Raw genomic sequence first — 16,974 nt, 5'->3', positions numbered from 1 at the left:
CAGGTTTTGCTATACTAACATGTCTCAGACCTAGTTGGAGGGCCCACTAGTAATGGTGAGAGGTTGTCTGATTTCTGAGGGCCTTTCAGACCTTGGCTTCTCTTCTCAGACTTCCAACAAGGGAGCACTAGTGGTGCTGTTTTGTGCTGCACCACTGAAATCCCACTCAAGCCCAAAGAGGCTTTAGTGATACAGAGACCTAGGTTCTCTGAACAGAGGTGATTTCACTCATGTCCTATGAAATAGCCATTAGATAAGAAAGATTCAGACACAGTCAAGTGAATTCTTAACTTAGGTTTTAAACTTGGGAATTAGAGGGGGTAGTATATAACCAGTCTTCCCAACCAACCAATTCTCTTCCTAGAATGCATAATCAGCTCAGAATTAAGTTACTAGCCAGAATGGTTCCCAAAAATTCAAATCAAATGGCAAACTCAGGAGAATGTATTTAAATGTCACTATTTAATATTACATAAACTGCAGAAGTAACTATGCATAAGATATTATGCCATTGCGTACACAGAAACCTCATTGCAGTTATATGAGGGAACTGTATCATACAGGTAGGGAAATTCAGCACAATGGATATTCAGCACACAGTCTAAATACATACATTGGAAATGTAACCTCTCTAGGTTTCCCATGCAAGCCTATTGAACTGCCTATCATTTATGCTATTGCTAATATAGCCATGTAATTGTATACTCCAACATAAGTAGCACCACATCACTCAGCTAAACAGAAAGAAAAACAATTCTGAATAATTTACTTCACTCGTTTACTTAAATGGACTTCTTCAGCTATTGTGTGTGAGTGAGAGAGAGAAAATATATTTTATACAAGCTTACTTGTCATTGTTGGTAATGTACTCTTAGAAGCTGGAAAATAAAATTTCATTGTCTATTTAAACTAGATTTGACCGGGACAAGTGAGCAAAGCCCACGGGTAAGTGGAGAACATGGAGACCTGGGAGATGGGTGGAAATAGGAGGGAGCGTGGGCTATAATGGCAGAGAGAGAGGAGAATCAGGGCAAAACTGGGAGGCAAGATCAAATCAATATCTTAAATGCCTACATACAAATGTGAGAATTATGGGTAATAAGCAGGAAGAACTGGAAGTGCTAATAAATAAATACAACTATGACATTGTTGGCATCACAGTAACTTGGTGGGATAATACACATGATTGGAATGTTGGGATGGAGGGGTACAGCTTGCTCAGGAAGGATAGACAAGGGGAAAAGGGAGGAGGTGTTGCCTTATATATTAAAAATGTACACACTTGGACTGAGCTGGAGATGGACACAGGAGATGGAAGTGTCAAAAGTCTCTGTCGCCAGAGGCATGTAGATTAGGCTACCAGACATAGTAAAATGAAGCAGCGATTTAAATAATCGCCACTTCATTTAAATTTACATGGCTGCCGCGCTGAGCCGACAAACAGCTGATCAGCTGTTTGTCGGCTCAGCGCGATAGTCTGGACACGCGGGTGTCGACATCAAAGGTATTTGTCGACCACCCAGGTAAACCTCATCCCAGGAGGCATACCTGGGTGGTCGACAAATACCTTTGATGTCGACACCCGCGCGTCCAGACTATCGCGCTGAGCCGACAAACAGCTGATCAGCTGTTTGTCGGCTCAGCACAGCAGCCATGTAAATTTAAATGAAGCAGCGATTATTTAAATCGCTGCTTCATTTTACTATGTCTGGTAGCCTAATCTACATGCCTCTGGCGACAGAGGCATGTAGTCTAGACGTACCCTGGGTTAGACAAAAAGGGGTAAAAAACAAGGGTGATGTCATGGTAGGAGTCTACTACAGGCCACGTACCCAGGTGGAAGAGGTGGATGAGGCTTTTTTTAAACAACTAACAAAATCATCCAAAGCCCAAGATTTGGTGGTGATGGGGGACTTCAACTATCCAGATATATGTTGGGAAAATAACACAGCAGGGCACGGATATCCAATAAGTTCTTGGACTGCATTGGTGACAACTTTTTATTTCAGAAGGTTAAAAAAGTTACCGGGGAGGAAGCTGTTTTAGATTTAATTTTAACAAATAGGGAGGAACTGGTTGAGAATTTGAAAATGGAAGGCAGCTTGGGTGACAGTGATCATGAAATCATAGGCTATGTCTAGACTGGCATGATTTCCCAGAAATGCTTTTAATGGAAAAGTTTTCCATTAAAAGCATTTTTGGAACAGATCGTCTGGATTGGTACAGAGGCTTTTCCACAAAAGCACTTTTTCCAGAAAAGCGTCCGTGCCAATCTAGACGTGCTTTTCCGCAAAAAAGCCCCGATTGCCATTTTCGCGATCGGGGCTTTTTTGCAGAAAACAAATCTGGGCTGTCTACACTGGCCCTTTTGCGCAAAAGTTTTGCCCGAACGGGAGCAGCATAGTATTTCTGCAAGAACACTGACAATCTTACATGAGATCGTCAGTGCTTTTGCGGAAATTCAAATGGCCAGTGTAGACAGCTGGCAAGTTTTTCCAGAAAAGTGGCTGATTTTCCGGAAAAACTGGCCAGTCTAGACACAGCCATAGAGTTCACAATTCTAAGGAAGGGTAGAAGGGAGAACAGCAAAATAGAGACAATGGATTTCAGGAAGGCAGATTTTGGTAAGCTCAGAGAGCTGATAGGTAAGGTCCCATGGGAATCAAGACTGAGGGGAAAAATAACTGAGGAGAGTTGGCAGTTTTTCAAAGGGACATTGCTAAGGGCCCAAAAGCAAGCTATTCCTCTGCGTAGGAAAGATAGAAAATATGGCAAAAGACCGCCTTGGCTTAACCAGGAAATCTTGCATGATCTAAAAATAAAAACTAGGGCAAATTACAAAGGATAAATATAGGCAAACAACACAGGAATGCAGGGGCAAGATTAGAAAGGCAAAGGTACAAAATAAGCTCAAACTAGCTACAGGAATAAAGGGAAACAAGAAGACTTTTTATAAATAGATTAGAAACAAGAGGAAGACCAAGGACAGGGTAGGCCCACTGCTCAGGGAGGAGGGAGAAAAAGTAACAGGAAACTTGGAAATGGCAGAGATGCTTAATGACTTCTTTGTTTCAGTCTTCACCGAGAAGCCTAATGAAGGAATGCCTAACATAGTGAATGCTAGTGGGAAAGGAGTAGGTTTAGAAAATAAAATAAAAAAAGAGTAAGTTAAAAATCACTTAGAAAAGTTAGATGCCTGCAACTCACCAGGGCCTGATGAAATGCATCCCAGAATACTCAAGGAGCTGATAGAGGAGGTATCTGAGCCTCTAGCTATCATCTTTGGAAAATCATGGGAGATAGGAGAGATTCCAGAAGACTGGAAAAGGGCAAATACAGTTCTCATCTATAAAAAGGGAAATAAGAACAACCCAGGAAACTACAGACCAGTTAGTTTAACTTCTGTGCCAGGGAAGATAACGGAGCAAGTAATTAAGGAATTCATCTGCAAACACTTGGAAGGTGGTAAGGTGATAGGGAACAGCCAGCATGGATTTGTAAAGAACAAATCCTGTCAAACCAATCTAATAGTTTTTTTTTGATAGGATAATGAGTCTTGTGGATAAGGGAGAAGCGGTGGACGTGGTATACCTAGACTTTAGTAAGGCGTTTGATACAGTCTCGCATGATATTCTTCTCAATGAACTAGGCAAATACAACTTAAATGGGGCTACTATAAGGTGGGTGCATAACTGGCTAGATAACCATGCTCAGAGAGTAGTTATTAATGGTTCTCAATCCTGTTGGAAAGGTATAAGAAGTGGGGTTCTGCAGGGGTCAGTTTTGGGATCGGCTCTGTTCAATATGTTCATCAACGATTTAGATATTGGCATAGAAAGTACGCTTATGGCAGATGATACCAAGCTGGGAGGGGTTGTGACTAATCTGGAGGAAAGGGTCATAATTCAAAATGATCTGGACAAATTGGAGAAATGGTCTCAGGTAAACAGGATGAAGTTTAATAAAGACAAATGCAAAGTGCTCCACTTAGGAAGGAACAATCAGTTTCATACATACAGAATGGGAAGTGACTGACTAGGAAGGAGTACGGCAGAAAGGGATGTAGGGATTATAGTGGACCACAAGCTAAATATGAGTCAACAGTGTGATGCTGTTGCAAAAAAAGCAAACATGATTCTGGGATGCATTAACAGGTGTGTTGTGAGCAAGACACAAGAAGTCATTCTTCCACTCTACTCTGCAGTGGTTAGGCCTCCGTTGGAGTATTGTGTCCATTTCTGGGCACCACATTTCAAGAAAGATGTGGAGAAATTGGAGAGGGTCCAGAGAAGAGCAACAAGTATGATTAAAGGCCTAGAGAACATGACCTATGAAGAAAGGCTGAAAGAATTGGGTTTGTTTAGTTTAGAAAAGAGAAGATTGAGGGGGAACATGATAGCAGTTTTCAGGTATCTAAAAGGGTGTAATAAGGAGGAAGGAGAAAACTTGTTCATCCTGGTCTCTGAGGATAGAACAAGAAGCAGTGGGCTTAAACTACAGCAAGGGAGGTTTAGTTGGACATTAGGAAAAAGTTTCTAACTGTCAGGGTGGTTAAACACTGGAATAAATTGCCCAGGGAGGTTGCGGAATCTCCATCTCTGGAGATATTTAAGAGTAGGTTAGATAAATGTCTATCAGGGATGGTTTAGACAGTACTTGGTCCTGCCATGAGAGCAGGAGACTGGACTTGATGATCTCTCGAGGTCCCTTCCAGTCCAAGTATTCTAGGATTCTAGGATTTTATGACTTTTCCATTCTCCATTCTTTAAACACTTTGGGTTTCCTCTCTTGCCAATGGAGCATTGGTCAACATGGCTGCTTTTTATTTACTTCTCCATCAAAATATCATCATTTAGTGGGAAGTGTTTAATTAGTGAACCGCATGCTGCAGCCAGCAGGGGACACTCACAAGGTGATTTCAGTAAGTCCTGCAAAAGCGGTGGTGTGTTTTCTCAGGGTTTTTTCTTTGTTTTTAGGATGGAAGGATTGGGGGGAAACCAGCAGACTAACACACATTCATTTGTTAGATCCCCGATGACCATCCCCACCAGAACAAAAATTCAAAACGTGAGTCATATTTTAGGCTTTACCAAACTAATAGAATTTCTTTAATGCATATACATGATATTTTATATAATCTAAATATCATATTTGATCAAACAACCAATTAGCAAGTTCCACAGCAGTGGACATAAATGCTTCTCATTAAACAGTCCACTCATCACTAAAAGGAAACACTGAGTACAGGCTATCATGAAAATTAAAAGTAAACACTATTCTATGTACTTATTGTCTTGTCCTATGGGAGTTAGTTGTAGCTCTTAGCCCTGCTGCAGTTTTAATTTTTTTTAGTGGAAACAAGATTGGTAATGGGTAGTTCTGGTTATGACAAAGGGCCTGAAGAATTTTCTCATTGAGCCCCCAGCCTTGCAAGTTTTTGAATGTCTTTGACTCCAATTAACATTATTGGGAGTTGGGAATGCTCAGCACCTCTCTGGTCAGGTTCCTAGGAAACTGCATCCAAGTACCTATGCAGCCTTTGTAAGAGTCTTCAAGAGAACTAGTGCTGGGCACCTTAAATACAAAAGGGCCTGATTCTTATGTACACAGGGCCCCTTTACCCTGCCAGAACAGAACTGCAGTATTCCTAAAACAGTGTAAAAGGGGCTTCAGGGCCAGATTATTAAAGGTATTTAGGTGCCTAGTGTCAGGCAAGGAAGCCTGCTGGGAAGAAGGCAGGTGACAGCTCTCTAGAGCTCCCAGAAGAGGCCTGGTAGAGGAACTTGCAAGGACCAGAATCCTGCTGAGGAATATGCCTCTAAGAGATCTACAGGGAACAAAAACCTGGTTATTATGAAGCCCCAGATAGAAGGGCTGCAAAAGACTGAGTTTGGAGGGAAGTCTATAAGGAAGGAGACATCCTGATGAAGGACTTGAAAATATATAAACAAAGAGCAGGTTTATATGGCTGCTGAAGCCCCACTATACAGTGAAATAACTAACTGAGCCTGAGCAAGAAGGCTGAAAGGTTTCGAGTATTATATTGTGGTAATACAATACACCCAGAAGCTGGGTGATACGTTGGAAAGAGAAACTGAGATCCTGCTGCACAGGGTGTAGTATGAAATTCGATGTTAGGCATATATGGGCTACCTGTTGTTTTAGTGGGTATCTGACACTTACAAAAATAAAAACATCCACCTTTGTTACTATACAGCTCTTGATTGCCTCTCCTGGTATGTGTTCCTTGAGTTGGCTTCAGTCACTGTACTTGCTACTGGGATTAGTGCAAAAGTAACTAATCCCTGTTACCTAGTAAAAGAAATGTTTAACCTCTTAAGTCTCCAGTAACACTGACATAATTCAGGTAATGCAGTCTTTAAAACCCCCAGGCTGTTTCAGGGAAGCTGGTTGTATGTGAAGAACATGCTCCTTCTCCTCCCAAAGCAGAGCATGGTGAAATCATATTGTTGCCGATTCAGTGACGGAGACCCAGAGGCTGATTAGCCAGAGTGGTTCAGTTCAAGCAAAAATGTCTCAAAGGGATCCCAAACATTTAGAACATAGATATGAACTGGAATTTGGAATTAGGGAATTTGCCGTCATAGATGGTTAAGAACAGCATCAAGTGGCACATGGTCTCTCTGGTAAAACCAATAGGGATATGTCCTCTTGACAAGTGGGGCTGTCCATCAGCCAGGAGTTCAAAGAAGAACAGCCCCCTTAAGGAATTTTCCAAGACTTCTGTTGCTTTCATGCAGGCAGCAGTAGTTCAATCCATCATTCAGTGTTTGTTGTTCAAAATATATCATATTTTCCATAGCAGCTTCATAACTGGACCCTGTCTGTAGGTCACTCAATACAACACCATATATTTTAGACAACTTTAAACTGAAATCCAGTCAGTGGTTTCTAATTGTATTGTGGAGGATGGCATCAACAAAGACAAAACTGTGTTCTAGAAATTTAGGGTTTTTTTAAAAGGTGGTCCAATTCCTTATAATGGAAGAATTAGATGCCAAGTGAATGAGCAGTCATCCAAATCATGATGGTAAGTACTTTTCTAGCCATAACCAGGCCATATCATATTGGTAAAAATGCATGGGGGGTCTTTTAGAAAACAATGATGAAGTTAAGAAATGCAATAAAGGGTAGCACTTTAAAGACTAACAAGATGGTTTATTAGATGATGAGCTTTCGTGGGCCAGACCCACTTCCTCAGATCAAACCTTCCTCAGATCTGAGGAAGTGGGTCTGGCCCACGAAAGCTCATCATCTAATAAACCATCTTGTTAGTCTTTAAAGTGCTACATAGTCCTGCATTTTGCTTCAGCTACACCAGACTAACACGGCTACATTTCTATTGTTTTACAATATGATGGCCTCATCACAACTGGAATTAAATTGTTTTAAATGCCCAGATTTGGTGGAAGGAAATCCCATTTTATGCTGTTTGCTGTGGGACAATAGAGTGCTTAAACAAATACAAGCCCCTGTTGGGGGAAAACAGTACTCTTCCACTGAAGCTATTTCTAAGGAAGTTTTAGGGCTTATCTCCATGTAATAGGAGATCCACATTGTGGAGCTCAATCTCTCAGGATTCTGTTTATCAGGTTTATTAACAACCCACTACATCTACTGCTGATCACACTCCTAACAACTCCAGTATTCCACCAGGTCACAAGGAGTAAGGGAAGTTGATAGGAGAGTTTCCCCTGTTGACCTCCTGCACTGGGATATGCCACAGAAATTCGACCTGGGGTATGTCAACGCCAATAATACGATTCACATAACTGGAGTTGCGTATCTTAGGTCAACATACTCCCCTAGTGTAGACCTGGCCTTAATGACTCAATCAGGGAGCATCAAGATGGGAGCTAGAGGTTAGATCTCTTTAAAACAGCATTAAAGGTTTTGTTTGGGGGATGAGGTCTATGTTCCCTCAAGCCCCATTGGCTTCATGGTTCTGATTACAATCAGGACTCACAGTTTTAGGAAGCAAATATTAACAAGACAAAGACTCCTTGCAGGTATAGCATAGCAATGAGAACAAATGAGAAATAATATACCAGTAAATATTAATTTAGGCCAAATAAACCAACCATTTTTCACATAGCCCTCAACCATTCAGCCCTCAGGATAAATCTCCATATTAATTGGGAGTTGTGCAACACTGACGACCATGGGGAGCCACATTAGATGTAACTGGAAAATAAAATGTTTCATTCTACCCACCTGTCACCACTATTGCTATCAGCTTGGGAGCTTGTGGGGAACCTAAGCTTCCTTACATCCTACATTGTTTCTGTACAATTAAAACTTTCATCTATGTATGATTATGTTTCTGGACCTTATGGTTAAAAAAGCCTGAGCCTAACAGCCTAAACAGTAGCTCTACAGGGGTAGGAATGGTGGGGGTCTTACTAAAAGTCTAAGAAGGCTAATTTAAATGCCAGATTTCACTCCTGATCACTTTGGCAGAAAAATCTAGTTCCCCTACTTAGCTAGCTACACAGTGGCAGATGTGATTGGTGTGGAGCAGAGCAAAAAAAGAGGGTCTGTATCAATTTAAAAGAAAAGGTACACTGCTACCAGCAGTGGAGTCCTGTAATAACATCTGTTCTCTCCTTGATTTGAGGGTGGCTAAGCCTAAAGTTCTCTGTCAAAGGGTATGTCTACACTACCCCCCTAGTTCGAACTAGGGGGGTAATGTATGCATACCGAACTTGCTAATGAAGCCCGGGATTTGAATTTCCCGGGCTTCATTAGCATAAAGCTGGCTCCGCCATTTTTAAAAGCTGGCTTGTTCGAACCCCGTGCCGCGCGGCTACATGCGGCACGGGCTAGATAGTTCGAACTATGTAGTTATTCTGAACTATCTGTACGCCTCGTGGAATGAGGTGTACAGATAGATCGGAATGGCTACATAGTTCGAACTATCTAGCCTGTGCCGCATGTAGCCGCGCGGCACGGGGTTCGAACAAGCCAGCTTTTAAAAATGGCGGAGCCGGCTTTATGCTGATGAAGCCCGGGAAATTCAAATCCCGGGCTTCATTAGCAAGTTCGGTATGCATACATTACCCCCCTAGTTCGAACTAGGGGGGTAGTGTAGACATACCCAAAGAGAGAAGTGAGGACAAATGGAGAAAATGAGTGGGATTCTTACCCATTGTCTAGGGAGCTACAAGAGAAGGATTTTCCCTGAAGCTTTCCTTTCTCCTTGTCAAGCATCAACCCCTGTGTACAGTAGCCTACCCGCACACCGGACTTCCTGCCAATTATTTGCTCTGTTCAGCACATCAGGGAGCTGGAAATGATGTAGGACACAGACACATTGCAGCTGGAGATAGGAGCAGCAGAGACTTCAGTGATCAAGGGTTTGGGGAAAGGAATAGGGATCTGCTATGACAAATCCTCCTCCCTGTCCAGATATGGAGCAGTGAAGAACTTAAAATTCCTTGGAAGAACAGTTTTGTGGGTAATGTGTCAAGAATTGGAGGGGCATGGTAAGAGTAAGCACAGTGGCACCTTGATAGCCATCACTAATGGTATAACTTGCAAAAGCCTTTAGGATGCTATCAATTTTGCCAGGGGCCAAACTGGCTCCTAGCAGTCACAGTGATTGGGGGAGAGACAAAGTGGCTTAAAAAGCATCTTTCCCATCAAAACGCTTTTCACCAATATTTTCAAGTCTCTCCATTCCCATTGGAGTCAGGAAACAAACTAGTGATTGAATTAAAAATTACACACGGAAAGAGGCTATACTGAACAGAGGATGGTAAGCTTTCAATTACAGGGAGATTAGTAATACTGTAGAGGAGCATTTAAATATTCTATAAAGTCTCCTTCTCTATGTGTTTTGGGCTTTGCTTACACTGGGAAGGTTTGGCGACAAAAGTGCTTTCAACATGCAAAAGTTGCCAAGAGTGAAAAACAGTCAAACTATGTTTTCTGCCTTCCACTGTTGACATTTCATGACCACATTGCTAGCACCCTGTCCAGAGAAATAGCAAAGCAATGTAGGTAAGCATCCCACAATGCAGTAATGTGGGAGGGCAGAGCCAATCCTTGCACTTCTTGGGATTCTTTCTTAGCTCTGTGAGCTCTCCAGGATGAGGAATGTCAAAGCAGCACAGCAGTCTTTCCAGCTCTCCCCCTGTAGCAGCAGTCTGTCTGCCACGTGTTCTTAGCAGGGATGAACAGTAACATACCAATGAGTTGTTCTTTTTTTGTTCCCCAAACTGCACAGCTCACTCAGCTGTCAGATACTTCCCAGAGCTTTGAAAGGGGAGGAGCACATGCTTGCAGGGCAGCACAGGTCACAAAATAGGGAGCACAGCCATCAGGGTAGGTATTGTGGGACACTGGTGGACACGCAGTTCTCTCGACAAAACAAACAGAAGTCTGCACTGGCTCTTTGTCGACAGTAAAAGGAGGGGAAATGGAAAAGTCTCTCACAGGAGTGGAAGATTTTTGCCACTGAAACTGGCTGTTTTTCCTGACAAAAGTCACATTATGGTGTAAATGCTTTCATAGTTTTTGGTGACAGAACATGCCAGTGTAGATAAGGCCTTAGAACAATTCCTACACAACCCTACTGGATTCATCCCTATTAAATTCTATAGAGAATTACTGGATTTTCTCCTCTTTGCAGTATATTATTTATTTTAAACCTAGTTTTGGTTTCACTATTCCAGGGGCTCTTTTTGCAAACATCAAAAGACCACTTAAGAACTGCACTCAGCTGCTACTATTGCATGCAGTTGTGAGCACTGAAAGTGCCTTCTGTAACTACTGCTGGTCATTGGGAGTGTGATGGGGGACAGGTAAACACAGCAGAGTTTCATATAAATGACAGCACTGTCATTAGAGGAAAAAGAAATACAGAAAAACCTACCTAAAAAGGCTACTGCTCCCAGCAAACCTAAAACAATCAGCTCTCTCTCTCTCCTTCCCCATTACTCCACCCCAACATGTGTGTGTGGAAGAAGAGGTTTAATGATTTACATTGTGAAACACAAAAAGTTAACCAAAAGCTTGAAACTGGCATTTTGATACTGAAGAAATGATACATTAGAAATGTGATGGATAGGTTCTGGATTCAAAAAAATGATGTAATCGGTTAAAATCTATGTTAAAGTGGGCAGTGTCAAGAAATTTAGACTCTGCATTTTCACTGCTTTAACAATTATATTCATCTTCAGGGGAATATCCTCCAAATACATGAGTATCCTCCAAATAAGATCCACTGCTATTGCCAAATGATGGGAAACAATTATTCTTATTTATATGGCCCCCTACACAAAAGCAGTATTTTATTCTCTCCTCTGCCTACCTCCACAGAAGCAAGTAACAAATACTGTTCCCAAAATCCAGCCAACAGAGAAAAACAAGAAAGCTGTGTTAATTTCAAGCTTCATTAGCAAATACAAAACAAAACCCAAGGACAAAAGTCATCATTTACCAAATGGAAAAGGAAAACAAAATCAATAGAGAAGGAAGTTTTATTTTAAGCTTAGAAGAGAGTATTGTAAACAATGTAAAGCTTAGAAAAGTATATGTACAGCAAGTATCTCTGATAACGGGGTTTTGGAGAGAATAGTGTGCACTAAAAAGATCTTGTGGAATCTTTAGATAAACTAATATTTACAGAGAAATATACCATGGGGGCATCAGAAGGAGACTTTTATTGAACAGGAATATTACACAGATTAAATCCAAACCCTACTGTTTGAGAAGCTTCATTACAGTTGTGCATTTTGTTATATTTTAACATAACAAAACCTGATTTTGTTAAAGGCAGTTTAACAACTGCAGATTTCCAAAAACTGTCAAAGTGTCCTGTTTGTGCTCCCTGTCTTGGCGATATAAGTTTTGCCATTGAAGTCAGTGGGAGCTGGAGTGGGAGCTACAAGTGATATTATGTTGCCTACACCTACTGATTTGATCCCAGGTGATAAGAAAAGAAGGCTCTTCTCCAGATCCTGTATTCCTAACACACCTAAAATCCCCAGTGAAGTCAACTGAAGTCCTGGGTAAGCAAGAAATAGGATGAAAGGTCAGGGCTTTCATTCGTTTCATATGCCACCTTCTTTTCAATGGTAAAAGAACATGTTCTCTCCAGATGCCTTTAGTAAATAAATAATTTAGTGACTCAGCAGAGATGACTCACTGGATGAGGATGGACAAGGGTTCTCAGGTCACTAGAGATTTCTACGCTAGAAATTTTTGCTGGCAAAGTAATGTCAATGTGATTATTTTACAACATTTCTATACTGCAAAAGCCCAGTTATACCAGCATAAAGATGTTTTTGCCAATACAGGTATAATCTATTCTGCTTCCTACTACACAAGTGGAATTTTAATGGAAAACCTTTTCCTAGGTAGACTAGGCCTCATGTTCAATTATCTTTCTTTAAAAGAGTAGGCTATTCTGTATCTTTAGTTTGAGACACTCAAAACCAGATGGCACAAAATACTGTCAGGAACAATCTTGCACTGGTCCTTGAGGATGGACTAGGTAACCAAATAGGTTCTCCAATTCACCTATAAACCAATACATCTTACCAGGCTGGGAAGATGACTAACAATTCGAAATGTTTGAATTCCTCTATTCCCACCTACACACCATAAAACTAAATTTAGGGTTATGCACATGGCGACTCACACTTGCCTCCTCCTACCTCACCCCACCTTCTGATTTCTGAGGTGCTGAAAGGCAGCTCTGAATGTCTGGTGGTTATAGATTCTAGAACTACAGGTATGGGGGTGCTGTAGCGCCCCCTGGCTTGAAGTGGTTCCCATGTATATATAGGATTTACAGTTTTATTCCATGGATCACAGCACTCCTACTATAAAAACTGTTCCAGGATCCCTGCCAGTGGTTCCCAAATTAAAACTCAATTAGGCAAAGGTTCTGCACTTGGAGTTCAGGGGACTTCCACTGAGAGATTCCACATTCAGAATGCACACATAATCAGGACCTTTGATTTCACGCAGCTCTCAAAATGAACTATAGAGTTACTAAAATGAAAAGTAGCACTCCAGCAAATTGAGTCGTTCCTTTCTTATACTTCTATTTTCAGCAGCAATATTTTCCCCAAACTGGTAAAGCCAAATCTTGTTTCATTCTATTGAAAAAAGATACATCAATATTCTTTCCAGCACAGACATAAAAATCGATAACAAGAATTCAGCCTTTGGGTCTGTTCTTTGCTTGTTGTTCAGATTGTGTCTAATACAGTAAAGCAAATAAGCTTTAAATATCTAACAGGGAATCAGTACCATGAATTTAGGAGAAAATAAACCAGAACCATCTTCACTTACCACATCCAGTTTGCAAAAAATAAAAATACTCAGCACATGTATGAATGGCTTCTTTAAAAAGAGAGCAGAGTTGATCTTTATTTTCATAATTTAAAAAAATCCTTAAAGTAAATATTCAGCCTTTATTTTACAGTAAGTGCTTTTTTAAATTGTCACGTCTTCACAAAATTGCTTTTAAATTTTGAAGTAAACTATTTTAAACAAAAATACTGTGCAACTTGAGCACTTTTTTTCTCTCTTAAATATTGAAATAAATAAAATAGTTGTCCTTTTTTCAGTTTGTTTGTTTGTTTTTCAGTCATTTCTATTGTAGATCAATTCCAGTTTGACCTGGGTTAACACACACACTTAAAGGACAGTGAACTCAAGACGTTTAACAAAGAAAAGGTTTTCTTTGTATTGCACAAACTTAGGGCATCCCAAAACTTCTCTGAGCAGGTGCCAGCAGGATTTCCACAGTCCAGGCTCCTGTGCCAGATGGGAGGAGTCGGGCAAGGAGAGAAGAAATATCAAAGCATTCTGGCTTCTCTTGGCCTTCTTCGGAAATGGCTTGCTTGAAGGATGCTGGAGTCCATGAGGGCAGGGCAGACTGCAGAGGGAAAGGCAATACAAAATAAAACTAAAAACCCCAAAACAGACAAAAAAGCAATTCTTAAAAAAAAAAAAAAAAAAAAGCAAAATCTTCCAGGTTGGCTCCCATTCCACTTTACACTTTAAAAATAAAGATAGACAAATCACAGTTTCAGTTGAATGTAGGTGTCCTAAAAGAATACCAAGAGAAGATAAAAGGGATGTGAAGACGTCACACCCAAAAATCCCCAAACATTGTGAACTTTTTCACTGTAAACATATAATTACATTTCCCCTCATTGTTCATCTCTGACCACTGCTTCTTGACTTGAGGTTAAGACCTTTGGCTTTTGAGATCCTGAGCTTTTTATGTTGTTAATAGAGCCACATGTATATGCAAGGCAAGAACACATGTTCCCTATCCTGAGGAGTTATGTGATGCCAACCAAATTTTAGAACTCATGCATGTATGTGGTGGTAACAGCCTTGTGATAATTCTGGAACAAGTGAAAAACTGAATATCACACCGGCTCTCCACCAACTAGTTCATCTCCCCAGGACTAACTTCTGAATTCCAAACCTCTGAACAGTTCCTATCATCTAGTGCAGTAGTCTATCACTAAAATATTTCTTTCCCCCAAAATGTGAAACCTTCTCATCTCCCTCACTCCCAAAACTGCAATGGTCAGAGGTTCCAGGACAGGAAATATTCAGTCCTGGAACAGTGATGCATTTAAGAGGCAAAATATCGGGAACTATTGGTGACCAAAAGAGATGCTGGGAGACAGGGGAGTTATCTTTTCCTTCTGGCCACAGCACTCATTTCTAGTTCCAGTAAATCATAAGCTATCAAGCTTTAAAATAATGAAACCTGACGTTTCCAAATTATATTACAATTTTCTTCTTTTTCATGATACTAAAGACAGATAGAGGGGTATGAAAAATGGAACCAACTCAGTTGTTCAAACTCTAAAACATTTCAAAAGCTTTTTTTCCTATGAAATATATCTTTTACACACACGTTAATAATTACACCCTACAAATAAATATAAAAAACAGGAAGAATAGGGAACAGGGGAAACAGGAAGAATCGGGAACAGGATTTACTGAAAGCATCAACTTATGTTACAGTAAAGCACATTCTGGATAGATCTTATTTAAGTAAAACCCCCAGCAGAGTCAATAAGACATTTGCCTGAAGAATAGGCTAAGCAAAATTGATTGCCATTAGCAATGAGCCCAATCCAAAGAATTTGGATCAGGAGCCACATTTTGAACACTTGGAGTTTGGGGGTGTTTAGATCAGCGATTGTGTTTACAGCCCATCTCGAATAATCATGAAAAAATTCCCTAAATTATAGGAGGACAGCAGGGGGAGAATGTATTCATAACAGATGGTGTCCCAGCACAGGCTGGGCTCAGCCACTGTCTGATGCAGCTCTGATTGTCCCACGCATCCGCAGGCAGCAGTCTGAACCTCTGTTTCCAGCCAAGAACCAAAGTAGAGAGTTGTAAAATGGCAAATTTGAACTCAAAATGAGATACTAATATAAAAATGTAAAGATGGGGTTACATATAACTAATTAACTATTGCATTGGGATACAGATTAGCATCTCACATTAATTTATGTATTTATAGTGTGATTAATGGCAGTAGCAGAAAGCCCAATGCTGGTCCTATTGAAGCTAATAGTAACACTCTGACATGTGTAGCAGCAGAACTTAGGAGACACTAGTTAATGTGAGATGTTCATTTGTTTCCTGATGTGATATTTAGTTTGTTGTAAGAAATGCCCCCCATAGTTGCTTCATTCTCAGTTGCAGTTGGTATATAAAGAATAAAAATACAAGTAATCAAATTAGTGAGGAAGGTGAAGAGATGAAAATATGAACTAATTTCATTTCCATTCCTTCTTTGCCACACCCCCAAATAAAGCTCATGCCACATATGTACTCCCTGGCCATTATACCAGTGAGGCCCATGTAAATTCCCTTCCAATTTATAATTCACTTGATCAAAATTATTCTAAGATATTAAACTGTCGTCTTCCAGTCAGAGGCAAGATCCATTCCTGCTAAGCAGACTCTTTAATTAAATCCCAGGAGTTGGATCATGTCAAGAATGGCCTGGACACTCTACCTGGCCTCTCCTCCCACCAGTCTGTCGCTCAAGCGGGGCTGCAGTCTCCTTAAACTCCACTAGCCCCACTTATAAGATTCAAGGAGAACTTGCAGGGGTTAGCTCAAGAAAATGCAAGTCTTCCTGCAACTATTCTGAGGTCCTGTGCTATGCATGAGCAGGAAGATGTTTAGGAATGTGCCCCCACATCATTAAGGGAACATACAAAAGCTTGGATGTACGATCTAAGAAACAATGGCGCCTAAACTCCAGCCTGAGCTGCAACTTCAAAGTGCTGTCCAGTCAGTTGTTTTTAGAGCACTACTATGAGACCTGCTAGCCCAGGCTGCAGAGCTCACTCCAGACAGATTGCAGTGTAGACATACCCTGAGGTTGTAAAGTGCAACATTTCTTTCCCTGCCTCCTCCCACCTCGCACCCCACCAATTTCTGACCTGGAATTCAAGTCCAGAAACTCTTTGTGCTTTCTCAGTTTGATCAGTGGCTTGTTTTCCTTGGGACACTACTAAGACTGTGCAACTCCCCCACTCCTAAAGAGAAGTCTGTGGCACTGATGGTGTCAGGATCTTCCTTTTTCCTCTGGTAATTACAGATCCTCTCACATAACCTCTGCCTTCAAACTGCATGTGATCTGACTCTCCTTTCCCCATTCCTACAAGGGGATGAGCATCCTGGTCATCTCTGACTTCAATGGCCAATCCTCTTCTCCTGTTCTCAACACCTCTCAACACTCCAGGATGTATTTAACTTCTAAGTCAACGTTCACTTCCATAGTCACAATTATGGCTATTCTCCAAGCCTGGTTTTCACGAGGCACTGTTTCCTCTCCCACCACTCCATTTTAGTATCCTCAGCGTTATCCCACATTTTGCTCAGCAACACTCTATCTGTGACATTCAATCTCCATAAATCTATCAGATTCCTCTACTGCTCTCTACT

The 16,974-nt window shown here is 40.9% G+C and overlaps 1 protein-coding gene across 3 annotated transcripts in view; it reads right to left on the bottom strand.

The window, feature by feature from the left end:
* Positions 1-16,974, bottom strand: part of DPF3 (double PHD fingers 3) — a 228,061-nt gene that overhangs the window by 29,091 nt on the left and 181,996 nt on the right. The window contains exon 9 of one of the 3 annotated variants that reach the window (XM_075927282.1): positions 9,068-13,915. The exons of the other annotated variants lie outside the window; for them this stretch is intronic. Coding sequence (XP_075783397.1) covers positions 13,836-13,915 — 80 coding nt within the window. The 3' untranslated portion in view covers positions 9,068-13,835. Of the gene's footprint in view, positions 1-9,067; positions 13,916-16,974 lie in introns of those variants that run through there. 3 annotated transcript variants of the gene reach the window in all.

This window comes from Pelodiscus sinensis, chromosome 4 (assembly GCF_049634645.1).
Source record: "Pelodiscus sinensis isolate JC-2024 chromosome 4, ASM4963464v1, whole genome shotgun sequence".
NCBI classification, from domain to species: domain Eukaryota; kingdom Metazoa; phylum Chordata; order Testudines; family Trionychidae; genus Pelodiscus; species Pelodiscus sinensis.
Note: the sequence above shows the minus strand (reverse complement) of the source record. Positions and strands in the feature narration are given on the sequence as shown.